The sequence below is a fragment of the Sus scrofa genome, unplaced genomic scaffold (assembly GCF_000003025.6).
Source record: "Sus scrofa isolate TJ Tabasco breed Duroc unplaced genomic scaffold, Sscrofa11.1 Contig1206, whole genome shotgun sequence".
Lineage (NCBI taxonomy): Eukaryota > Metazoa > Chordata > Mammalia > Artiodactyla > Suidae > Sus > Sus scrofa.
Genome location: NW_018084833.1, coordinates 657,288 through 680,369, shown reverse-complemented (window position 1 = coordinate 680,369; position 23,082 = coordinate 657,288). Strand labels below are relative to the sequence as shown.

The window sequence follows — 23,082 nt, the reverse complement described above, 5'->3', positions numbered from 1 at the left end:
GGAAAGCTGAAGAAGAGGCATTATCACCCAGGTCGAAGCTTTCCCATCGTGAGGTTGCGGGGGGCACGGTTAGCATGCAGGAGGGGTGGGCACAGGTTTGGAGCTCTGAAGCAGGAAGATGGGCAATGGTGAGTGGCAAAGCCAGGCCTTGGTGCGGGGTTAGCGGAGCTGGCTTTGGACAGGGAGGGGGCGGGGCAGGCTGAGTGGGGGGGGCACCTTATCTCCTGCCCCGTTGGTGGTGCTGGTGGATCCAGTTGCAAGCTCTTTGAGGCTGAAAGGGGAGCCCGCGCCCTCGCGCCCCCCCTTCCCCCGCAGCCACCAGCTGCCTCCCCGCTGACTGGTCCGTGTTCAGCCAGTAACGCGAGCCCTGAGAGGGGAGCTGCGGCAGCCCCGGGTCCCTGCCACCCCAGGCCACACAGTGGAGCCGAATGCAGGTAAGAGAGGCCACCTGTGGTGGGTGGGTGCTGGGATGGCTCAGGCGGCCCATGGAGAGACCAGGCAGTAGGCCAGGATGCCGCCCAGCCGACAGCCCCAGGCATTCAGCTAAGCCCCTGGCATCCACTGGCCCCACTGGCCACCATCCACCCTCCCATGTCTGCAGACACTTGGGCTCCTGTCCGGGTGCCGGGGCCCCAACCGGGCAAGACACTTGCTGAGGCAGACGGGGCGGGCGGTGGCTTCACTGCATGCCTCCCCCAGGATGCGACAGCCAGAGGGTCTCCGGGCCTCCCGAGAGGGCACAGCCGCTGGCCCCCAGCGAGGAGACTGCATCATTTGCTACTCGGCCTACGACCTCGCGGGCCACCTACCCCGCCGCCTCTACTGCGGTCACACTTTCTGCCAGGCGTGCGTGCGGCGGCTGGACGCGCCAGCCCATGAGCAGCGCTGGATCCTGTGCCCACAGTGCCGCCAGAGCACGCCTACACCCCGGGGAGGGGTGGCCATGCTGGACCTCGACCTGGCCGCCTTCCTGGCCATCAAGGCCGAGCGGGAGCCGTCCCGCACGGAACCCCAATCCCCCATGCCCCTCAAAAGCGGCAGTGCCACCATCACTCAGCAGCCAGGCCAGCTCTGCCCCCCCTTGGGCCCCCAGCCCCGCTTCCCCCAGCCCCGCCGCTGCTGCTGGGGCTGTGGCAGCTTCTGCTGGGACCCCCTGGGCGACCCTCAGGTCTGAGTTCAGTTCTGGCCGCTGCCACTCCTGGCAGGGGAGCTGCTGCCAGCAGTGTGCTGGCCTCGGAGCTTCTGACCGCAGCACTGCCTGCCCAGGACAGCCCGAGGGCAGAGCGTCCTGGGTGCCATCCCAGCTGTTCACCCTGGGGCCACAGCCTAAGGTCGGGAGCTGTGCTCACAGCAACAGAAGAGGTTTCCAGAGGCCGGGATCCTGGAAAATGCCCAGGCCCCACATTAGCACGCACGCCGGGCCAGGGTGCCACTGCCAGAGTCGCCCGCGAGCCAGGTCCCGGTCTGGACCCAGCTCAGAGGATACCTCCTGGAAGGGGCTGGGGGCTGGTCCTCGGGCCCTGGGCTGCAGGCCGGAGGGGCAGGGCCCGGCAAGGGCTGTTCCCGGCCACGCTGCAGCGGGTCTCCCTGCTCCACAAAAGATCCCAGAGGTGGGAGCCGGGAGCCGAGCGAGGGCCACTGTCTTCACCTCTGGCCTGTGCAGCAGCCCTGCCAGGTCCATTCACTCCTCCAGGCTCAGGAGCTCCCACTGCGTGCCAGACACTGCGTCCCAAGGGTCCCCTGCAGGCACAGTCCCTGCTGCCACAGGTGTCCAAGGAGCCCCAGGCCCAGGGACAGTGGGGACCCACCTGCGACAGCCCTGGCCCCAGGCCGGACCTCCTCTGGGCCCTCAGCTGCCTTCTGCCTCCCGGCGGCCACCGCACAAACACCGCAGAGGGACCAGAGCGAGGGCTGGAGACCGTGGGCACCGACACCCACCCGTCAGGTGACAGGATGTGCGTCCTGATGGGGAAGGAGCTGCCCCTCTGGAGCCCCAGGAGACGGCGGGGCCCGCCTGGGGCAGGGGGCGGCAGGGCAGGGAGGCACGGACAGGAGAATGTGCTGAGAGGACAGCCAGGCACCGTCTTCCGCTCCAAGGACAAAGTCCCCTGCACGCAGCGAGCCGGTGGGCAGCAGCCGGTGCTGGGGAGGCCAGGCCCCAGGGCAGGGGTCGGCTGCAGCAGCCCAGGAGCACGGAGGGGACTGCCCCCAGTTATAGGCACCCCGCCAGCAGGGGGGCTGGTCCTGGCTCAGTGGTGGTGGAGAGAACAGGTGGCTGAGGCTCCTGGTCCCGGTGAGGCCGGGCAGTGGGTGGGGCAGTTATGTGGCCTGGTGGAGGGGCCTCGCCCACCCTCCCCACCCGCAGATGGAGGCAGGGCACCTGTGACCGTGACCACTACCGGCCACCCCTGGGGCCGAGCGTGCTGGGGGTGCTGTCAGGCTCAGCTGGCCTCGAACCCAGACCCGCCCTGGATGACCTCAGGGGCTGTTGCCCTCCCTGGCCACCTCCCGCTGGCTGGGCAGGAAAACGATCCTAAGGCCCACAGGGCCCAGGGCAGCCTTCCCAAGGGGTCCCTAGGCCAGCCGGCCAAAGTGCCCACACCCTGCCCTGGCTCGAGCAGGCACGTGCAGTGTCTGACAGTGTCACAGAGGTGGCTACTCTGGAAGTCCCGCCCTAAGGGCCAGCTGCACAGCCCTGCCACCCCTGGGGTGACAGCAGGACCTGACGAGGCAGGCACCGGGGCTGTGATGGTCCCCTGGGGGCCTCAGCTCCTGGGTAAACATTAATGGGACTCAGGAGACACAGCAGAGTCATGTGTGTGCGCCCGGAGGATCTTTGACCTGCAGCTGCTCCCGCCCCGTCTCCCGCCCGGAGGTGCCCCTCGCACTCACACAGGTAGGAGCTGCTAGGAACGGGCGGGGGCCCAGGGCACCGGGGTCAGGGTTGGGTGACCTCCAGGCCCGGGGCTTAGCCCCCCACCCCCACCCCGAGCCTCCAGGAGCTGAGGACCAGAGACCTGCTTGGGGGCGGAAGGAGGGAGGGGTGACAGCAAGCCCTGGAGGACCCGGGCCTTGGGGACTGGGGGCCGAGGTGGGGCTTGATGGGGGCTCCAGACCCAGCAGGCTGCCGAGGGAGGCTTGAGGTGGGGTGGGGGTGCCCAAGCCCCCTGTCCCCCTCTGCATCACTGAGGGTGGGGCCTTATCAAGTGGAGACGTTGCATCTGGTATCAAATGCCAAAGTCTACGCCGCGACCATCTGCAGCGGCCTCCGTGACACCTGATAGGAGAGGTCCCCGAGTTCCCGGCTCCCAGCACTTCCGGTCCACACCCCAGCACCTGGGCCGCCCACCAGGTCCTCTTCCAGCCAGGACCAGCCGCAGAGCCCGGGTGCCCTCAGCTCTGTCCCCGCAAAACTGGACCGGGCTCCTCTGACAGCCACTTGAGGTCCCTGCAGCCGTCTCCCTGTGGACAGAGGAAACAGAAGGTCACCAAGGCCAAGAGCGGGTGGGAAGGGAGGACAGCGGCGAGGTCTCAGGTCAGGACACCCCAGGACCTGGTGGGCAGAGGGGGGGAGGGGCTGCCTCTGACCTCCCTGCCCCCCACAGATCTGGACTTGGGCCCCAAATCCATGCCGAATTCCCTCACCGGCGGCCAGGTGCCCCCCCGTGCTCTGGACACAGTTGGCCTGGTGGACCAGGGTCTGGGAAATGCAGGTATCAGCAGCCCCAGCGTCCCCGGCCTTGGCCACCCCCTGGCCCCTGAGCCGCTGCTCTGGATGAGCTGGGAGGAGCAGCTCCAGCCCCTCCCCGGGAGAGCCCAGGGGGCTCCTGACAACCCCGGTCAGGGCTTGGCCAGACCAGTTAGAAGCCCCCTTTCCCTTCTGCTTCTGTCCCTTCCCCCAAGCCCATGACGTGACCCCTCCACCCCCTCCCGCCCCCACCCGAAGGTGCCCAGGAGACAGCCAGGTCCCTGGCCCTGCCTGACCCAACCCCTGCAGGGACCGCCGGTTCTGCTCCCACCTTGGAAGAGGGGGACACAGACCCCTGGGCCCTCCCCCAGCTGAAGGACACTGGCCAGTCCTGGAAAGGTAGGTCTGAAGGTGCCCCGCGAGCCTTCGCCTTGCTGAGTCTGAGGGCGGAGAGGCCTCCGGGAGAGAGAGGAAGGGGCCTCACGGAAACCTGCTGTGTGGACCACCGCGAGGGGCCCCTTGTCCCTTAGCTTGCCCTGCACACCCTGCCCCTCCCCGCTCCTGCTGGCTGTTAGGCGTCCGAGAGGCCCCCAGGAGCCGCCTGCCTGGCCATTCAGCAAAGGCGCAGAGGAGGGGACCCAGGCCCTGCCCTGGGCGGCGGGGAGAAGGAGCCCGGGAGGGTGCAGGGGAGGCAGGGCGGGGACCGGCTGGGGACAGCCCTGCCCTGTGTCCTCAGAGCTCAGCGTGACCGGCAGGGCGCTGCAGGTGGTGGTCGGCGTCCTCAAGGCCTGCGGGCTCCTGGGCGGCCTCTACCTCTTCATCTGCTCCCTGGACATCCTCAGCTCTGCCTTCCAGCTGCTGGGCAGTGAGTGACGGGCCGGGCGGCCAGGGGCAGGCCGGGCCGCCAGCCGTGCCCCACCTCAGCACGCGTCTCTCCCTGGCACAGGCAAAGTAGCCGGGGACGCCTTCAAGGACAACGTGGTGCTGTCCAACCCCGTGGCTGGGCTGGTCCTCGGCGTGCTGGTCACTGTCCTCGTGCAGAGCTCCAGCACGTCCTCCTCCATCGTGGTCAGCATGGTGGCCTCCAAGCGTGAGTGCCCCCTCCCCTCGTGGGATGGTGGTGGCTGGGTAGGGGGAGGGAGGCTGACACGGCACCCCCACAGTGCTGACCGTCCGGGCATCTGTGCCCATCATCATGGGTGTCAACGTGGGCACATCCATCACCAGCACCCTGGTCTCGATGGCACAGTCGGGGGACCGGGATGTGTTTCGGAGGTGAGTGGGCGGGGGGGGGGGGGGGGGGACCAGGGGCGGGGGCGGCGGCGGAGGCTGAGGCCTCCGACCACCTCACCCCATGTGACCTCAGGGCCTTCGGGGGCTCGGCCGTGCACGGCATTTTCAACTGGCTCACGGTGCTGGTCCTGCTGCCGCTAGAGAGCGCCGCCGCCCTGCTGGAGAGGCTCAGCGCTCTGACCCTGGGTGTCGCCAGCCTGCAGCCCGGGGGGCACGCACCAGACATCCTCAAGGTGCTGACCCGGCCGCTCACAGACCTTATTGTGCAGGTGAGGTGACTGCTGCTCCCGGCAGGACCTCCGCGGCCCCGCCCCGAGCCCTGGCACGAGGGGGCGGGTACTCCTGGGGAGGTGGCGGAGAGGGGCGGGGGCTGCCCTGGGCGGGGGAAGAGAGCGTAGTGGGCTGGGCTGCGCTCCTCTGAGTCCTAGGCAAGTCCTGCGGAGCCAGCCCGAGCGCCAGCCCCCTCTGTCCCGCAGCTGGACGCTGATGTGATCGTGGGCAGTGCCACGGGCAACACCACCAACAGTAGCCTCATTAAGAGATGGTGCGGCACCAGGGCGCAGCCGGTGAGGTGCCTCTGACCCCTGACCTCGCACCTGCTGCATGACCCAGGGCTGCCCATCCGGCCGTCCTGAGTCCTACCTGCCTCGCCCTCCCAGACCGCGGGGAACAGCAGCCACTGCGGAGCGGCCGGCGGCTGCGGCGGCCCGGGTCCCGAGAGGAACAGCTCTGCCCCGGAGGAGCTGCTGCCCTGTGAGGCCCGGCGCCCGCCCCCCGCCCCGCCCCCCGCCCCCCGCCCCTCCGCTGCCGCTCACCCGCCCCCGCCCGGTCCCCAGGCCGCCACCTGTTTGCGGGCACAGTGCTCACGGACCTGGCCGTGGGCTTCATCCTGCTGGCCGCCTCCCTGCTCGTGCTCTGCGCCTGCCTCGTCCTCATCGTCAAGCTGCTCAACTCCGTCCTGCGGGGCCGCATCGCCCAGGCCGTGCGGACGGTCCTCAATGCCGGTGCGGGGCGGGGCCTCGGGAGCCGAGGGGGCGGGGCCAGGAGGCGGGGCTGGGCGGGACCGGCTCCCCCTCCCCAGACTTCCCCTTCCCCTTCAGCTGGCTCAGCGGCTACCTGGCCATCCTGGTGGGTGCGGGCCTGACCTTCGTGCTCCAGAGCAGCAGTGTCTTCACCGCAGCCATCGTGCCACTCATGGGTGAGCACACTGGGCGGCACCTTGGCTGTGGGGAACGGGGCTCAGGGCTTGCGATGACCCCGGCTCCCCCCAGGGGTCGGGGTGATCAGCCTGGACCGGGCCTACCCTCTCTTGCTGGGCTCCAACATCGGCACCACCACCACGGCCCTGCTGGCCGCCCTGGCCAGCCCTGCGGATACGCTGCTCAGTGGCGTCCAGGTACCCCCGCCCGCGCCCCCGCGCCCTCCCACTCCCAGGACAGGTCCTGGGCTTCCCCTCAGGCTCATCCTCCACCGCCGCCTGCGGCCCAGAGCCCCCCCCGCCCCCCCCCCCCCCCCCCCCGCCCTGAGACCTCAGGCCCAAGCTCTCCTGGGACCCACCTCTGGCTGCCGCTCAAACCTGCGGCCCCACCTCCTGGGGCCCCAAGGGCATCTCTTAGGACCCCAGGCCCCCTCCCTTCCCCTGCCACCTCATCATTTCCCGCACCGTGCACCCCTGGGGCCCCCTCTTCCTTTCTCACGGCAGCTTCTCTGCACTCTCTCCTGCCTACTCCCGGCTGTGTTCCTTTGAGACCTCCTGGCCCTGAGGGAGGGGTGCTCAAGCCCCTCTCTATCCCTCAACCTCCAGGGCGCCCTCCACCCCCAGCAGCCCAAACCCAAAAGGACCCGGACTCACCATCCTCCTTCGGAGGCCCCACCCACCTGTGCCGGCTGCTCCCTGCATCCTGGCCCCCTCAGGACACCTGACTCTAGCCCCCAGCTGTGCGCTCCACACCCAGTCCTCTATGCCCCACTGCCCTGGCTGGGACCGCTCTCTTCCACTGTCTCTGTCTCAGCTCTGACAGCTGCAGCTCCTGAGAGCCTGGATCCAGCTGGGCTGCTGCCCGCTGGAAGGGGAGGCACCCCAGCCCTTCACAACTCCCATCTGCTCCCTTGCCTTGCCTCTATCTTTGTCTATTCAGAACCTCCCAGGGCAGGGCCCTGCTCCACCCCCTCCAGGAAGCCCTCCAGACTGTGCCCACCATACTGACTCAACTTCTCTGGCGACCCGTCTCTGGAGGGAGTTGTGTCCCCTCTGTGTGGGCCCCTGTAACTCCTCCCTACAGGAGCCAGGCCAGAGTCCGGGGCTGGGTGGCCAAACTCACTCAGGGATGAGGATAAGCAGGGTCGCTGTGGATGTCGCATCGGCGAAGCTAAGCCAGCTCTGGAGAAGGGCGAACCGCGGAACCATCAGTGATGCAGTTACCACACGGGGGGCTGTACTGGGCTTCTGACCCCCACAGTGCGGCGGGTGTGGGCGGAACGTGCCCTCCTAGGGGGCCATCTTGGCCAACAAGCAGAACCCCAGACAGACTTCGGTGCCCTTTCTGCCAGGAAGGGGAAGGGCAGGCATCATGGGGAGCCCAGAGGACCCTGAACCACTGAGTCCAGGCTCCTGACCCCCGCCTGCCCTCCGCCCCCCAGGTCGCCCTCATCCACTTCTTCTTCAACCTGATCGGCATCCTGTTGTGGTACGTGGTGCCCATCCTACGGCTGCCCATCCCACTGGCCAAGCACTTTGGGGACCTGACTGCCCGCTACCGCTGGGTGGCCATCGCCTACCTGTTGCTCGGCTTCTTGCTGCTGCCTCTGGCTGCCTTCGGGCTCTCCCTGGCGGGGGGTATCGTGCTGGCTGCAGTTGGGGGGCCCCTGGTGGTGCTGATTGTCCTCATCGTCCTGGTCACAGTCCTGCAGCGGCACCAGCCAGCCTGGCTGCCCCGCCGCTTGCGCTCCTGGGCCTGGCTGCCCCTCTGGCTCCGTTCTCTGGAGCCCTGGGACCGCCTGGTGAGCCGCTGCTGTCCCTGCCAGGTCTGCAGCCCTCCTCAGGCCGTGGCCAAGGAGGCCCACTGCTATGAGAACCCCGAGGTCCTGGCTTCCCAGCAGTTGTGAGGGGGTTGACCTCTGGGTGCCCTGGGGGATCCTAGAAGCTGTGGACTTCTGACTCACTCGGGTGGCTTTCTTAGCAAATAAACCAGACTCTGCCCAGGCATGGGTGGTCTTCTCTCTCCAACCAGGGCTGCCAGGGGGTGGAAGTGGGTTCCGCCGGCCTCCGGAGGGATCTGGGGGTGTAGCAGCGCCGATGCTGCCCCCCAGCGGATACTTGGGGGCCTGCGTTGAGACCGCGAGGGAGCTGGCCGCCCTCGAGGGGCGCCCACGCAGCTGACTCCAGATGGCCAGGGCTGTAGCTTATCTCCTCTCGGCCCCTGGGAACAGAAGGCCCTAAGTAGCAGTAGGTCCGGAGCTCGGAGACATCCTGCAGCAAGAATCTGGGCTCCTGAGTGGCTGGAGCCCTTCCGCGTGGGGTCAGGAGGGACGGGGGATTGGCTCTCCGGCGCCACTGCTCCGAGGACCCGCGCGGGCAGCTCCTGAGCCGTCCAGCCCCACTGTGGGCGGTCGGACTGGAGGACGTCATGTGGCCCTGGCGGGGCCCGAGTCCCGCAGGTGCATCGGGGCGTAGGGAGGGTTCAGGTAAGAACCGGGCGGCCCCGAGGCGCCCTACTCCTGCTCTCTCATCCCCGTTCCAACCCCGCTCTCTTTCTGGGTGCAGGGCTGCAGGGCAGGAGGCTGCCGGAGTGGCGCGTGGGAGGGAACGGGCCCACGGGGGCCCGGTGGTGCCCAGCTAGTACGCAGTATCCTGGGTCCGCCAGCTTCCACCTGGCCCACCGCCAGGGGCGCCACCTCACTCGCCTGGGCAGAGCAGGTACTCAGCGCCCCCCACCCCAGCAAGTGAGTCCTGCCCGCGACGCCTGGCACCTCTTGCACCTGGAGGCCCCAGCTATGCAGAACATCTCGGAAGGGGGGCCTCTGGGCCAGGTGCCCACGTGGGGGTGGCCAGCGGGAAGGGGTCGCCCCTGCCCTTGCCCACAGCGGGGCGGGTTTCCACACAGGAAGCCTTTTGTCTGTCCGCCAGCCGGTAACCCGACTCGCCTCCAGCCCAGGATTGCCCACAACCCCAGCCCGACCCATGCCACCACCTGGAGAGAGGAGCCTTGGCGTCTCTCACCCAGAACTGGTGCGCTGAGCCGGCCGAGCGGGCGCAGACCTGCTGGCACAGGGGCTGACCCTGCTCAGGGGCTGCTTTGCCCCGTTTGTAGTTTGCTGCTCTAGCAAGTCCCCTCCTTCAGTGCAAAGGTGCTGACCTAGTGGTGGGCACTTCCTTCCCAGCCCCCAGATCTGCCCGGCCAAACCCAGCCAGGGACAGGTGTGAGCGGTCAGGAAGGTGAGACCAGGGGACCCCAGGAGCGATGATGGCCCCTTGACCACGTTTCACTTCTCCTCAGTCCCCTCCGTGTCCCCCTGCCCCTCTCAGGCCCCTCTGTGCCCCCCAGCCCCTCAGGCCCCCTCCATGTCCCCAGCCCTCTCCGTGTCCCCCAGCCTCTCTCAGCCCTCCCCAGGTCTCCTGAGTCTGGGGTTCACCCTGGCCTTGGGAAGAGTTAGCCACCTGTTCTGAGAGTCACAAGGGGCTTCATGGGAGCAAGACCCCCGCGATAGGCTCACACCCCCCTCCTTTTGGCTTCCCCCCAATTTTGTGACCTCAGGATACACCAGGGGTTCTGCCATCAGCCTCCCTCCCATGGAAGTCCCCTGCGGAGGGGCTGGGCCTGGCTAGTTCCCATGGGACATGGTGGGGGGCCCCCCCCAGTGGGAAGGCACTGAGAGGGGAGGTCGGCACTCCCGCGCCTCTCCTTCCGGGGCGGGTGAGGCCGCCCACAAAGGCTCACTGCTGGGTCCTTTGAGGCTGAGGATCACTGTCTGCCTGCTGCTCCTGCCGGCGGTAACGCACCCTCCCGCTGGGACCATGGCCACGGGTAAACAGAGCCGTCGTTGTGGAAGCTTCCAACAGCTGCAGGCTGGGGCGGGAGGGGCGGGTGCCCGGCACCCCCGCAGTCCCGGCCCAGGCTTCCCTGGGTCTGGCCTGCTCTGCCCTGCATCCCACCAGGCCACAGACCCTCACTGGGCCCAGACACCTGGACCCGGGCCCTCTGCCCCACGCAAGGCCAGCTCTCCACGCTGTGGCAGAGGGCGGGGACCTGCAGGGCCTCCCCCCGCCAGCCCTGTGCAGCAGTGGCAACTGTGGTCCTTGGCTCAGAGCCACAGGGAGGCTCTGGCTGTCTTGTTCCCAGCCAGTGTTCACTTCCGAAAGGCAAGGCAGACAATCTGGTGCCCCGGAGAGAGCTCTGGGGCTCTCTCCCAGGTGAGTGACACAACCTCTCTTGTTTCCTGTAAAGGAGCAGTGCCGCACTGGACTCCCAGGCCCATGGGCACCAGTCACAGGGAGTGGGCCTGTACCAGTGGGGTCCCAGTCCAGGGGGCGGCTGAGGTGGGACGGTTTTGACAAACACCTCAAAGAGAAACCTCAGCAGGCTTTGCACAGCTCACTTGGAGAAAAATCGGAGCTTCTCCCTTTCTCACCAATTTGTGGATTTGTGACAATTTAATGCTACCAGGCCCAAGAACCCCCCTGCTGCAGTGCCAGGGCCTTGCAGACTGCTGTTTGGGCAGCTAAGCAACTTTGCAGGGCACTGTGAGAACCCAGAATGCCAGGCAGTGACCCTGCACACCCCATATGCCACAGCCTGTGGCCAGCAGAAACCAGACCCACCTTCCTGGACGGAGGGGGCTGGTCCCCAGGCCCCGCTGGGACTGACAAGCAGCACCTGGTACATGCTGACTCACCCTCCAGGTCAGGACTGCAGCCCCGAGGAGCACAGCGGCAGCCCACCCTCAGGGACGGGAAGGCGGCATCTATGCCAGCATGTGGCCTGACCCAACAGTGTCACCCACCACGAAGTGTACGGTGATGTGTCGCAACCCTGCAGTGTGCCATGACCCTGGGCATTACGGATTACATGGAGAGGAGGGAAACGGTTCTCTCTAGATAGAAATGACCAGGTATTGTCTTCAACGCCTTCGAGTTGGGGAGCAAAGGAGAGTAAGAACCTTACTGAGAAAATCAGAACCTAGAGCCCCCCCCCGCCCCCCCGTTTAGCACGGCAGGGAGACTGCACGGGAGGACCCAAGTAATTCATTGTGTTTTAAGATGTTTCCCAAATATAACGCAACTGTACTCTTTCTAGAACGATTGATTAAAGGTGTGACCGCATGTAATTTAACAGTTTTTCCTTCATAAGTTGGCCCCGCCTCCGCGAACAACACACAAAACGCAAAAGCAGTTGTCCACCCGGGCGTACCGATCCACGGTTGCCTAGAGGCCTGGGCGCCGCCCTGCTCTCCACGCAGCTCTGTGCACCCCTGGGGCCAAGGCACCAAGGCGACGGGCGCGGAGCCAGCGCGGTCTCCACAACAAGCCGCTGCCGGGCAGAGCCCCGTGCCGCCCCGCCCTCCTCTCCCCACCCGTGCCCACCTCTCCCCGCCTCGGCCCCTCGCCCCAGCCCCGCGCAGCGGGCCCACGTGCTCCCTCACCTTGCCCGCGACGGGTGCGAGCCTGCGGACCAAGGAAGGGAGCAGGGAGCCCTAGGGCCTCCGCTGCTCTGCGTGGAGGGTCCGACTCCACCGAAACGCCCGCCCCGGCGCCGCCGTCCCTTGGCCCCTGAGCCCCGCGTGTCTCTGCCGTGAACCGCCCCGCGGCTCGGAGGCCCGCCAAGGTGCGCCCGGAAGCCCACCCGAAGGCGCACGGCGGGGCCCGGGCCTGCGCGCTCGCCCACGGGGCGCGGCCCGCCCGCCCTTCTCCAGCCCTCTGCCGTCCCTCCTCCGCGGCCGGGCGGAAGGGCTCGTCCCCGCCCTCGCAGTCTCCGCGGCACTGCGGCGGTTACCAGGACGCTCGCCCTGCGCAGCCAATAGCACCAGCCTGTCGGCGTGCTCTCCGGGACCAGCCAATGAAAGGACAAATCAATCATTTGAAACATCCAATGGACAGAGCACCGCAGAGCGAGGGGGGGCATTTTGATAGGGAGAGCTGAGGCCGCGGCTGACCAATAAAGAGTGCAAGGCGTTGGTAGGGTGGGCTTTAGGACCCTCGATTGATCGGGCCTCAGCCAATCAAACGAGTTCGCTCGCCAGCCTCGTTCCAGTAGCCCAATACCGGGCTGACGGGGGCGGGTGCGGTGAGTATATAAGTGCCGGCGGTGCGTCGGTTGTAGCATTCTGCGCGCCCGCTCTTCGGCTTTTCTTACAGGCCTTCTGCTGCCGCCGCCGTCGCCTCCGCCCCTGCCGTCGCCGCAGCAGCCATGAGGGAGATCGTGCACCTGCAGGCCGGCCAGTGCGGCAACCAGATCGGCGCCAAGGTGAGCTGGGGCATCGGGTCTGGCGCAGATCCTCCGGGCGGGGCCGGCGGGCGCCAGGAAAGATGGCGGCAGCGGGCGGACGGCGCCCCCGCATTGCGGCCCCGCGCGGCGCTGGGACCCGAGACCCGGCGGGGACCGCTGCGCGGCCGGCGGGGGCATGCTGGTGGCGGCGGCGGCGGCGGCGGCGGCGGCGGGGGGAGGGGAGTGGAGGGCCGCGCCGTCCCGGGCGGGGCGGGCTCCGGGCTGCTCCGGCGTGACTCAGCCCCGGTCCGCCCGCGTCTCCCGCAGTTTTGGGAGGTGATCAGCGACGAGCATGGCATCGATCCTACCGGCACCTACCACGGGGACAGCGACCTGCAGCTGGAGCGGATCAACGTGTACTACAACGAGGCCACCGGTGAGACCCCCGCGCCCATTCCCCACCCACTTGCGCCCGGCGGTCCTTGCCACGCTGACGCTCTCCTGTCTCTCAGGTGGCAAGTACGTGCCTCGCGCCGTGCTCGTGGACCTTGAGCCGGGCACCATGGACTCCGTGCGCTCGGGGCCCTTCGGGCAGATCTTCAGGCCGGACAACTTCGTCTTCGGTGAGCGGCGGCTCCGGTTGGGTGGCGGCGTGATAGCTAGAACGACTCAGAGGTCAAGGGGTGCCCAAGGTCGCCGTCTTCAGGACCGCAGGGCCGAGGTCCTGAGCCACTGTGCCCCCGTAGAGGCTGGGCTCCGGGGCAACCCCCCGCCTTGAATCCCTCAATCCCCTCTCCTAAAGCGGCTTTGGGGGGAAGGCCCAGCTGTCGGTGCTTCGGGAAGGAGCAGATGTCATCTCCCTGCTGACAAGGCTGGGGTGGTGACAGCGGCAGCTCGGCTTCCTGTGGGAATTGGCAGGCGCTGCCTGTGGGAGCGGCCAGCTTGTTCAACGACCTTAGCTTGGCTCCTTAACTTTTAATGGGGTGATTGTCGTCTTATCAGTTTGGGGGGTTTGTCGGCTCTTGTGCAGGATGGGTTTTGTGCGTCACCACACGGTGTGTTATTTGGCCTCTTTGGTGGCCCAAGAGTGACCGGCTGCTCTCTTACAGGTCAGAGTGGTGCCGGGAACAACTGGGCCAAGGGGCACTACACAGAAGGCGCAGAGCTTGTCGACTCGGTGCTGGATGTCGTGAGGAAGGAGGCGGAGAGCTGTGACTGCCTGCAGGGCTTCCAGCTGACCCACTCGCTGGGTGGGGGGACCGGGTCTGGGATGGGCACCCTGCTCATCAGCAAGATCCGGGAGGAGTACCCCGACCGCATCATGAACACCTTCAGCGTGGTGCCCTCGCCCAAGGTGTCGGACACGGTGGTGGAGCCCTACAACGCCACCCTCTCCGTGCACCAGCTGGTGGAGAACACGGATGAGACCTACTGCATCGACAACGAGGCCCTGTACGACATCTGCTTCCGCACCCTGAAGCTGACCACGCCCACCTACGGGGACCTCAACCACCTGGTGTCGGCCACCATGAGCGGGGTCACCACCTGCCTGCGCTTCCCCGGCCAGCTCAACGCCGATCTGCGCAAGCTGGCTGTGAACATGGTGCCCTTCCCGCGCCTGCACTTCTTCATGCCTGGCTTCGCGCCGCTGACCAGCCGCGGCAGCCAGCAGTACCGCGCGCTGACGGTGCCCGAGCTCACGCAGCAGATGTTCGACGCCAAGAACATGATGGCCGCCTGCGACCCGCGCCACGGCCGCTACCTGACGGTGGCTGCTGTGTTCAGGGGCCGCATGTCCATGAAGGAGGTGGACGAGCAGATGCTCAACGTGCAGAACAAGAACAGCAGCTACTTCGTGGAGTGGATCCCCAACAACGTCAAGACGGCCGTGTGCGACATCCCGCCGCGCGGCCTCAAGATGTCGGCCACCTTCATCGGCAACAGCACGGCCATCCAGGAGCTGTTCAAGCGCATCTCGGAGCAGTTCACGGCCATGTTCCGGCGCAAGGCCTTCCTGCACTGGTACACGGGCGAGGGCATGGACGAGATGGAGTTCACCGAGGCCGAGAGCAACATGAACGACCTGGTGTCCGAGTACCAGCAGTACCAGGACGCCACGGCCGAGGAGGAGGGCGAGTTCGAGGAGGAGGCCGAGGAGGAGGTGGCCTAGGGCCGTGTGGTACCCGAGGGACCTCTTTATTCACTCCCAGCCTGTTCTCTGATAGCTCCGTCTCATCGTGTGTGTATCTGTTCTTCTTCCTGTCTCGACATCACATGCTGTACAGACACCACCATTAAAGCCTTTTCATAGTGGCTGCTTTCGCCTCTCCATTTCTTTCTGATAGGCCTTTCGGGTGCTGTTGCCGAAGGTCAGCGCGTAGTTGTCCTGTGCGGCTGCAAAGGGCAAGGCCGCAGTGAGCTCAGGGTGAGCGTGCAGGTGGCCGTTGGGAGGGTGGGCGCAGCCTGGGAACACGCAGACTCCTGGGGAGTGGAGGGTTCCCTGGGCACCTGCCTCTTGGAGGCGGGCCTGGCTGTGCACAGGGAAGCTCTGGAGGCAGCCGGCTTCTAGTTTTCGGTGTGAGCCCCTGCCCTGCCACGCCGGGGACAGCAGGGAGTCTGACTCGAGGGGAACCCTGTGGTCACCCGGGGGGCCTGTCTGTGGCTTGGTGGGGGTGAGGGGCCCCAGCCACCGTCCCCTCTCCGCAGTGGCCTGTCACCATGACCTTGCTTGTCAGGTGGGCAAGGAGTCTACTGCACTCACATGGTATGAACCCCATGTAGAAAGGTCTCAGGCCCTGGCTGTTGTAGATGGCGTTGCTGGGCCAGTGCGTTCTGGGCAGCCTCTCCCCCAGGGCGCAGATGGGATTTCTGAGCAGGAACTGGGGAGACAGGCAGGCCCTGCCCTGTGCTACCTCCCCCAGCTGGAAACCGGTAAGCAGAAGGCCCCAGTGGGTACGGGGCTGGCATTCATCCTCCTGGGAGGTGGCTCAAGCGTCTCTTCTGTCCCCCCCCCGCCAACAACACTCCAGAGCTGGGGGCCCAGACCTGGCCGGAAGGACTGGGAGGAAGGGGGCAGAGGGGAGCAGCCTCTCTGGGCCAGCAGAGCCCGCAGAGGGCCGAGGCGTGGCATGCTGCAGTGGGCACCTGGGAGCAGGTATGGGCATAGTGTGCACGTACCTGGCTCTTGTCAAATTCATCCATGGCCTGCATGAGCCCATCATGGTAATTCATCCCCATCACCCAGGCAAAGCGGGGGATGAAGCCAGCATAGCCTGGGAGGGGAGGAGGAGGTCAGAGTCCCCCCCCAGGTCTCCCACCTTCCCCTGGGCTCCCAGGGCTGTCAGGTCAGGACCCCTCTTTCACCCTAAACGCTGCTGGTGGGGTCGGGGTGGGGCCAGAGCCCTTGCACGGCCTGTCACCTCAGTGCGCTTCCCCAGACCTGCCTGGGCTCTTGCAGCCCTGGGAGGGGGCAGGGTCGGATGTCCCCCCGCCAGGGGCCTTGCAGCCTTGGGGGGCTGTTGGCTGTCCCCTAGCCTGGGCCCCGGCACCCACCTGAGATGGCCTTGCGTTGGATCAGGTTGGGGTGGTCCAGCTGCGGCAGCCCGTGGAGCCTGCCCACGTCTAGGGTCTCCTGCTGGCGCCCTGGGGGCGGGTACTTATCCTGCCTGCAGTGGTACAGCTGAAAGCAGGCGGGAAGTCACCACCCCAGCCCCCACCTGGGCCTGGCTGGGGTGAGGCTCCTCCCACGGCTCCCTGGGCTCCCAGTTACCTGGTACTGCCCGGGGGCCTCGTGGGCAGGGGTGGTGCTCTTCCAGCCCTCTTCCCCTAAGGCCAGCCGCAGGCCCGGGTGTCCGAGGTCCCTGGAGTCCCCCTTCCTGCCTGGTGGGCATGGCGGGTAGGGGGGGTAGGGCATGAACCCTGCAGGCAGTGGGGCTGGCCAGGCAACCTTCTCTGCCTCCAGTGGCCCCTGGGCATCCACCCCCTGTGGTGGGAACCGGCCCAGGACCTCAAAGTTCTTGTAGGGCTTCCGACCTGTATGGACAGAGCAGGCTTGAGCGACAGCGGGTGGGAGGACGTGCCGGGAGCAGCAGGGCCCGTGGGCAGGCGGTTACCAGTGTAGTGGGGGAGGTAGGGCTCGGTCAGGTCACGGCAGGGCACAAGAGGCGGCTTGGACTTGCTGAAGTCCTCGATGAACTTGGGCTTGGCTATGGGGGACAGCACAGAGCAGGGGCTCTTGCGCACGCTGGGGTCTGTGAGCAGCTGCGCCGTGGTGCGCCCGTAGGTGTCCCCCACCTGGTAGCGCAGCTGCGGGTAGAAGCCAGCATAGCTGCGGAGGAGAGAGGAGGAGGCCCCTTCGAGCAGGTGTGCAGCCGGCCTGCTGGCCACAGGCAGGCTGTTCCACCTCCCCTGCAGGGTGGGGTCACAGCAGCACCTGCCTTCTGGGACGCTCTGGGCTCCAACGGGCAGCCCTCGCCAAGCACTGAGAAGAGCCCCACCCCCAGGAGGGGTGCTCCCTCGACACGATCGCCATTGGGGTACCCCCCGTGCTGGCACCCAGCCACCTTCCAACAACAAGGGGCTCAAAGAGGAGGGAACGGAACGGGGAGCTCTGTCCCCTCAGAGCGAATAGGGATGGTGACAGGGTCTGGGCTGAGGCACAGGGGAGCCGGCTGTACACGAGGTGGTCCCACCAGGAAGGCGTGGCCGCTGGCTGCCCAGGCGGCTGGTGGGAGGTGAGGTTGAGCTGAGCGTTGTGGGGGTGTCTGCTGCTAAGCCCTGAAGGGTGGCCGGTGTGACACCCACGGAATGTGAGTTGTTTTCTTTCTAAATCTGCTAAAGTGAAGGCAGGTTGGTTAACGAGCTGAGCAAGGCTGAAGGCAGAGCCTCTTCAGGGTCGTCTCGCCCAAGAGAGGGGTCTGGTCCTTTTGTTTGTTTGCTCGCTTGCTTTTTAGGGCTGCACCCGTGGCACATGGAGGTTCCCAGGCTAGGGGTCTGATCGGAGCTGTAGCCACCGGCCTGCACCACCGCCACAGCAACGCCAGATGCTTAACCCACTGAGCGAGGCCAGGGATCGAACCCGCAGTGTCATGGTTCCTAGTTGGATTCGTTTGTACTGCACCACGACAGGGACGCCAAGATGAGTCTGGTTCTTCCCAGGCTTTTCCTTGCACGTGGATATGTGTGCAGGTGTGCACACACACGCTGGGGACGCCTGTCTCTGATTCTGACGTGGGGGTACCCGCTGAAGCAGCCTGGCTATCCGCGGCCATCCGTTCACTCTGGATGCTGATCTCCTCTGTAAAGCGTGGAGCACTCTTTGGAGTGAGAGGCCAGTCTCCCCAACTGTCAGGCTGTCCCCCGTTTCTGCTCTCCACAAACATGCTGACAACCAGTATATGCCTGCAGCAGCAGGGGGGTCACCAGGTCCCTGCAGCCCCACCCCCACTCCCTGGCCTCCCAGGTCCACAGGCCAGGCTCCTGCTCAAGGGCCCCACCCTCCGGCCGCTGCCTCCTGGGGCGCCCCTCACGGCTGGCCTTGAGCACACAGGCCCCGGCCTTGCTCCCCGATGCCTGGCCCCAGCCTCCCTCCGTCCGGGGCTCCGGGGCTCACCCAGGGATGTAGTGAGGTTCTGGCGGAAAGAGGTTGTGCTTCTGAGTGGTTGTCATCACGGCTCAGCTCTGCCGTGTCCAGCTCCAGCCCTTCTGCTGCCTGCATGGAGAGGAGCCCTGTTGCCTGGCAACCATTGTGACGAGGCCGCCGAACACGCCCATTTCATGGTCCGGACACTGAGGCCCAGGCAGGCCGGGAGGTGGCAGGCTGAGGACCCAGAGCTTGGAAAACTGGGACTAGTTGCAGCTGAGTCCGCCCCGCGAGGAAGCGAGGGTCGGCGTGGGGCCTGGGCTTGCTGCCTGCAGGACGCCAGTAGCCAAGTGAACAACAGCCCCCAGCGTGAGGCTAGAGGAGCCCCCCCAGGCCCCTTTCTCAGACGAGAGGCCCCGGGAGCTTTGGCAGCGGCGTCGCCTTCCTCGGAGGGACGGTCTAGCCGCGGAGCTGCGGGGACGCTGTCCTGGAGGGCACTTTCCCTGGCGCTGAGCACTCTTTTCCATTTTAAACACGTCCTGATTGTGTGTGTGTGAGGGGAGGACTTTCTCACCATAAAAATGAGGAAAACCACCAGAAAGGAAAAGACCAGCGGGTTCAAGGACACGTCACGCAGACGTGGAAAAGAAAAGCAGTACACGCAGTGTTAAAAGACGGACGACAAACCGGGACAAACGTTTGCAGCAAGTGTTCGGTGCAGATATGATATCGGTAGAAGGAACCGACAGAACAAACCTAAAAAAAGAGTCCCCGAGAGAGAGAAGCACGCACATTAACGTCGCCGCCTCAGGGACCGGCGTCTGTGCACAGACAGGCAGAAGACGGAGCCTCCCCCGGATAAACGCGGCCAGGACGACGCTGCTAGCGGTTTCAGACACACCTGGGCAGCATGAGAACCACCTGGAGCCTGGGGACATGGGGCAAGTGCCTCCAGACGGCTCCGCTTTGGCCCAGGGCTTCCGCTTGGTGCGTCTGTCCTGAGGACGTGATGGGTGTTCGGGGCGACGGGCGAGCACGTCCCCATCCCTGGGAGAGGCCCGCGCTCCCCATGACCGCGGCACACGGAGGGTCCCAGGCGAGGCGGTCACATGGGAGCTACAGCTGCCGGCCTCCACTACAGCCACAGCCACAGCCACACGGATCCGAGCCGCATCCACGACCTACACCACAGCTCATGGCCGGGCCAGGGATGGAAGCACTGAGCCAGGCCAGGGGTGGAACCCGAAACCTCGTGGTTCCTAGTCGGATTTGTTAACCGCTGAGCCACGTTGGGAACTCCTGCATTTTTTTTTTTTTTTTTTTTTTCTTCTTAGGGCCGCACCTGCGGCATACGGAGGGTCCCAGGCCAGGGGTTGAATCAGAGCTGTAGCTGCCGGCCTACACCACAGTCACAGCAAGGCAGGATCCAAGCCAGGTCTGCAACCTACACCACAGCTCATGCGCCAGATTCTTAACCCACTGAGCGAGGCCAGGGATTGAACCTGTGCCCTCATGGATACTATTGGGTTTGTCACTGCTGAGATACAACGGAAACTCCAAAATGTGTATTTTTTCTAAGAGTTCTCTACCAGTCTGTCCATCTGGACCGCCCGCCGAGCCAGGCAGGGTCCGTGCTGGATGGGAGGGGTCTGGAGAGGACACGGAGGGTAAGACGTTCGGGCCGGGTCCTGCCTAGCTTAGGCCAAGGTCAGGGCCAGGGCTGGGGCTGGCCGGCTGGTTGGCTCTGGAGGGCCCTGCTGGCCAGATGGACTGTGGCTCACTCAGCCTCGTTGTTCCTTTGCGTTGCAGCCTAAGTAGCTCCGTCCACTCGGGATAGCTTGCAGCCCCTGTGCCCCACACCTCAGCCCTGCCAGGGCCGCCGGGCCTGCCTGAAGGTCAGCCCGGTCCACGCAGCCCCACCCACTGCTGCCCTGCTTTCCCCAGGGCAGTTTCCAGGCAGCTCCTGGACCCCCCCGCCTGACACCTCCTTCCACTGGCCCTGCACAGCTCGGCACCCCCAGCTCTGCCAGGGCCTCGGTCTCCCCAGAAGCCCTACTAGAGTGGACCTCCAACTCCCTGGGAGACCCTAAAATCCAGGAAAGTGGAAGGTTGGGCCAGGAAAGGGGGAGGGAGGAAAGGAGGCAGAGCCAGGGGTGGGGCCGCGGGGCTGCTTGCCAAGGCCGGTCCCAGGCACCCACCTGGCCGGTCAGGGCAGGGGCTCCTCCAGGGCTGGACACTGCTGCTTCTCCAGGGAGGCCCTGGCAACGGTGGGGGCACTGCCAGCCAGTGAGGTCACAGAACCCCACGACGTCCCTGGAGGAGGGAGCCAGAGACCCCAACAATGAATTTTGACCAGAAGGCCGTTAAATTCCTGGCAAATTTTCACATCTATGGAGGCAAACACTGGACCCACGGCCCCCTGAGACAGATGACACTTCTGCCTTCCCTGTACCTCCCGGGCGACGGGCGGGCTGGGCAGCAGAGGGGGTTGGCCATCGGGCTGGGCCAACAGCGGCTGTCCACGACTCTCGCAGGAGGCCCGGTGCTGCTGTGCTGCTGTCAGCCCTGGAGCTGGAGCTGGGGGCCGCCTGGGGTGAGAGGTGGCCCCCAGGGGTGCAGGAGCTTCCAGCAGGCCCCAGGATGCACATGGGCCTCCTCTCTGAGCCCCCACCCGCCTGCGCCTGGACCCAGAAGGAGCCGTGTGAGGAAGGGTTCCTGCTACCCCAGCCCCAGTTCCTTCAGAAGGCAGGCAGGGGCTGCGGGGGCGCCCCCGGGAGGACCCAGACCCAGAGCTTGCTTTCTGCCAGTGCTGGAGCGACGCTCTCCCGTCGGGACCGACATGGATGTCCCCGGCCCCGCCAGGTACCAGGGGCCAGATGCTTCCATACGCTCGTCCTTCCCACACCCTTACTTCAGCATCGGCCGCAAGCACCCCCCCCACGGTTTGTGCCCCTCCCCGCGCCCTCACCCGCCCCGGGAGTGGGACCCCAGCCACCAGCCTCCCTGGTGTGACACGGTCCTCCACTGCAGAGGGCGGCGGCCGCAGGGCCTGGCAGACCATGTGGTTCCAGAGCGAAAGCCCCTTCACCCAGAAAGCTGACTTCAACCAAGAGCAAAAGGTGGGGAGCTCACCCCGCGGGTCCAGGGGGGGCCCTCCAGGGACGGTCCTGTAGCAGCTTCTCCCCGCAGTGGCCGTCACCTGCTGACTACCAGCCGCTCAGCCCGCCTGCAGGGCCGGCCTTCAGCTTTGGGGGCCACCCCGGCTCCAGGACCCCCCGGGCCAGAGCCCTCCCCGGGCAGCTGCAGGCACGGGGTGTGGGGCCCTGGGCCCAGCGCCCCCTGCAGCCCCCTCCTCCGGCCCCACGGGACGAGACGGGCCCCAGCCCCAACAGCTACAACATCCTTCCTGGGTGCCGCCTGAGGAGCCCGAGCCCGCCCGCCTTCTCCATGAGCCGCTCGCCGCTGCTTGCCTCCTGGGTGGGCTCCTGTAAGGGAGCAGGGGCCTGGGGGAGGGGGGTCGGGGAGGCATGTGGGGGGTGGGGGGCAGGCCTTGCGCAGGGCTCCTCCCTTCTTTCTATGCAGCCTGCACCCCGGGCCCCACCGCCTACGACGTGGAGGACCGCTACAGCACACGCTTCCCCTGGGCACCCCGGGTGGTCATCCAAGGCGTGCGAAGACCCAAGCGCCACGACACGGGCCCCTTCTGCACACTCTAGAGCCCGCCGGGTGCGGGGGCCGCTCGGTTGCCAGGGGCTACCCTGGCCTCCCTCTGTAACTCAGTGCCCCCACCTGGCCTTCTGACCCTCTGGGCACCCCAACCCAACCTCCTGGCTGGCCGATGCTTCTGCAAGCTGAGGGTGAGGAGGGCTCAGCCTGAAGCCTCCTCCTTCCCACCCCCTTGCTCTATAGAGAAGCTGCTGCTTTTTCTGAATTCTGTTGTGTGCTTGGCCGCTGTCCCTCGCCCAGTGGGCTATCCTGCAGGTGTGGCCCGCAGCTGACCTGTCGTGTCTGGTCCTCCCTGGCCAGGGCTGGCCCTTCACTTGCTCTCTTCTCTAGGGTGGCAGGGGTGGCACTGTTGGGGTGGAGGTGGGGGCATGATCCATTACCACCTTGACGTGAGATCTGCCTGCCCGTCTGCCAGGTAGGGCCCAGAGGACCAGCTCGTCAGGGCCTGGCCCTGCTTCCCCCAGCACCTGCCCAAAGAGCCTGTGAAGTCACACAGCCATGTAGGCCAAGCTGCAGCCAACAGGCTCCCCGGGCCTTCAGGCCTTCACCCGTGAGGGCCGAGCCCAGCCCACAGCGGCAGTCCAGTGGCTGGACTCCTCATCCCAGGAGCCCTGCCCTCCTACTCAGGGCTCTGCCCAAGACTGCCTCCCTGCAGGGGCCTCACCTGCAGCTCGTGGGGTCTCCAGTCACTGCACCTATTCCTCCGAGGGTGCTCCTGTGCCACCCAAGCCCTGGGCCAGGCCCCCTCCTCCGTCTCCTCTGCGGGAGCTCCACTTCTTCCCAAAGGCCCTGCAAGAGCGGCTCCCCCGGTGTTGGTCTCATGCCTTGGTTGTCGCAGAGGAACCAAGGACAAGGGAACATGGGTGCCAGGCACCTGCAGCCTCCTCCGGGGCCCAACCAGCTGGGGCCCGAGCCTGGCACCCCGGGAATTGGAGCCGTGGGACTGCAGACCGTTGGCACTGGGCCCTGGGCTGACCAGCTCGGCCAGGGGGCAACCGAGACAGGGCTGTAGGAGCTCCGACCTTGGGAGTTTGGTCCAGGTTGGGGGGACCAGGAGCTCTGCTCACAGCGGTACCACCAGCAACCACTAGGGCTCTAAGCCAGGAGTGGGACCAGCAGAAAGGATGAAAAAATCTCCAGTTGTGCTGAGGAGGGAGGGCTTCCTGGAGGAGGCAGGGGAGGAATGGGCTTTCAAAGATGAGCTCAAGTTTGCCAGGCAGCAGGAAGGGAACTTCTGGCCGAGCAAACTTTGGAAGCCAAGGCACACGAGAAGGGAGAGGGTGTGGGGTTTGGTGTGGCCAAGCTTGGGAGAACCTGGGGCCGGGGGGTGGAAGGTGAACCGGAGGGGTGGAGAAGCTGCAGAGGCTGTGCGC

The 23,082-nt window shown here is 66.3% G+C and overlaps 6 protein-coding genes across 15 annotated transcripts; 4 read left to right on the top strand and 2 right to left on the bottom strand.

Annotated features, from left to right (window-relative positions):
• The first annotated feature begins 356 nt into the window (after positions 1-356).
• On the top strand, positions 357-1,314 carry RNF224 (ring finger protein 224). The gene is made up of 2 exons (XM_021081194.1): positions 357-434; positions 700-1,314. Exon 2 carries the CDS (start codon positions 701-703, stop codon positions 1,172-1,174), a length of 474 nt encoding a protein of 157 aa, XP_020936853.1. The 5' UTR covers positions 357-434; position 700; the 3' UTR covers positions 1,175-1,314.
• Positions 1,315-2,792: 1,478 nt separating this feature from the next.
• SLC34A3 (solute carrier family 34 member 3) lies at positions 2,793-8,186 on the top strand. 10 transcript variants are annotated; one of them, XM_021081181.1, is made up of 14 exons: positions 2,808-2,896; positions 3,263-3,484; positions 3,606-3,713; positions 3,947-4,087; positions 4,425-4,553; positions 4,635-4,778; positions 4,852-4,963; positions 5,055-5,250; positions 5,458-5,547; positions 5,641-5,734; positions 5,818-5,985; positions 6,063-6,179; positions 6,253-6,377; positions 7,622-8,186. In XM_021081181.1, the coding sequence occupies exons 3-14, from the start codon at positions 3,629-3,631 to the stop codon at positions 8,084-8,086; spliced, it is 1,866 nt and encodes a 621-aa protein (XP_020936840.1). In that variant the 5' UTR covers positions 2,808-2,896; positions 3,263-3,484; positions 3,606-3,628; the 3' UTR covers positions 8,087-8,186. The 10 variants fall into 10 exon arrangements, with proteins under 10 accessions (XP_020936845.1, XP_020936842.1, XP_020936840.1 ...); XM_021081188.1 differs by having other exon boundaries at positions 6,786-8,186; XM_021081185.1 differs by having other exon boundaries at positions 3,263-3,535; positions 3,998-4,087.
• LOC106507781 lies at positions 8,086-12,600 on the bottom strand. The gene is made up of 2 exons (XM_013989307.2): positions 11,621-12,600; positions 8,086-8,400 (listed from the first exon to the last, which is right to left on the bottom strand). The coding sequence occupies exons 1-2, from the start codon at positions 12,598-12,600 to the stop codon at positions 8,157-8,159; spliced, it is 1,224 nt and encodes a 407-aa protein (XP_013844761.2). The 3' UTR covers positions 8,086-8,156.
• TUBB4B (tubulin beta 4B class IVb) lies at positions 12,088-14,717 on the top strand. Its single transcript, XM_003122352.5, has 4 exons — positions 12,088-12,441; positions 12,730-12,838; positions 12,915-13,025; positions 13,512-14,717. Exons 1-4 carry the CDS (start codon positions 12,385-12,387, stop codon positions 14,570-14,572), a joined length of 1,338 nt encoding a protein of 445 aa, XP_003122400.2. The 5' UTR covers positions 12,088-12,384; the 3' UTR covers positions 14,573-14,717.
• On the bottom strand, positions 14,570-18,102 carry FAM166A (family with sequence similarity 166 member A). The gene is made up of 7 exons (XM_021081192.1): positions 18,014-18,102; positions 16,515-16,729; positions 16,172-16,434; positions 15,955-16,081; positions 15,580-15,674; positions 15,164-15,281; positions 14,570-14,796 (listed from the first exon to the last, which is right to left on the bottom strand). The coding sequence occupies exons 1-7, from the start codon at positions 18,067-18,069 to the stop codon at positions 14,708-14,710; spliced, it is 963 nt and encodes a 320-aa protein (XP_020936851.1). The 5' UTR covers positions 18,070-18,102; the 3' UTR covers positions 14,570-14,707.
• A 2,222-nt stretch (positions 18,103-20,324) lies between these two features.
• STPG3 (sperm-tail PG-rich repeat containing 3) lies at positions 20,325-21,699 on the top strand. The gene is made up of 4 exons (XM_021081246.1): positions 20,325-20,925; positions 21,014-21,102; positions 21,173-21,470; positions 21,566-21,699. Exons 1-4 carry the CDS (start codon positions 20,325-20,327, stop codon positions 21,697-21,699), a joined length of 1,122 nt encoding a protein of 373 aa, XP_020936905.1.
• The last annotated feature ends 1,383 nt before the right edge of the window (positions 21,700-23,082 follow it).

Coding starts and splice junctions, on each gene's coding strand:
- STPG3 (XM_021081246.1), top strand. CDS start 20,325: ATGAATTTTGACCAGAAGGCCGTTAAATTCCTGGCAAATTTTCACATC. Junction 20,926..21,013: donor CCGCAAGCACCCCCCCCACG/GTTTGTGCCCCT, acceptor CCTCCACTGCAG/AGGGCGGCGGCCGCAGGGCC. Junction 21,471..21,565: donor TGCCTCCTGGGTGGGCTCCT/GTAAGGGAGCAG, acceptor CTTTCTATGCAG/CCTGCACCCCGGGCCCCACC.
- LOC106507781 (XM_013989307.2), bottom strand. CDS start 12,600: ATGCCCCCGCCGGCCGCGCAGCGGTCCCCGCCGGGTCTCGGGTCCCAG. Junction 8,401..11,620: donor TCGCACCCGTCGCGGGCAAG/GTGAGGGAGCAC, acceptor TTCTGTTCCCAG/GGGCCGAGAGGAGATAAGCT.
- FAM166A (XM_021081192.1), bottom strand. CDS start 18,069: ATGACAACCACTCAGAAGCACAACCTCTTTCCGCCAGAACCTCACTAC. Junction 16,730..18,013: donor GAACCTCACTACATCCCTGG/GTGAGCCCCGGA, acceptor TCTCCTCCGCAG/CTATGCTGGCTTCTACCCGC. Junction 14,797..15,163: donor CTACATGGGGTTCATACCAT/GTGAGTGCAGTA, acceptor TGCCCTTTGCAG/CCGCACAGGACAACTACGCG.
- RNF224 (XM_021081194.1), top strand. CDS start 701: ATGCGACAGCCAGAGGGTCTCCGGGCCTCCCGAGAGGGCACAGCCGCT.
- TUBB4B (XM_003122352.5), top strand. CDS start 12,385: ATGAGGGAGATCGTGCACCTGCAGGCCGGCCAGTGCGGCAACCAGATC. Junction 12,839..12,914: donor GTACTACAACGAGGCCACCG/GTGAGACCCCCG, acceptor CCTGTCTCTCAG/GTGGCAAGTACGTGCCTCGC. Junction 13,026..13,511: donor GCCGGACAACTTCGTCTTCG/GTGAGCGGCGGC, acceptor GCTCTCTTACAG/GTCAGAGTGGTGCCGGGAAC.
- SLC34A3 (XM_021081183.1), top strand. CDS start 3,629: ATGCCGAATTCCCTCACCGGCGGCCAGGTGCCCCCCCGTGCTCTGGAC. Junction 5,735..5,817: donor CCCGGAGGAGCTGCTGCCCT/GTGAGGCCCGGC, acceptor CCCGGTCCCCAG/GCCGCCACCTGTTTGCGGGC. Junction 6,180..6,252: donor AGCCATCGTGCCACTCATGG/GTGAGCACACTG, acceptor GGCTCCCCCCAG/GGGTCGGGGTGATCAGCCTG.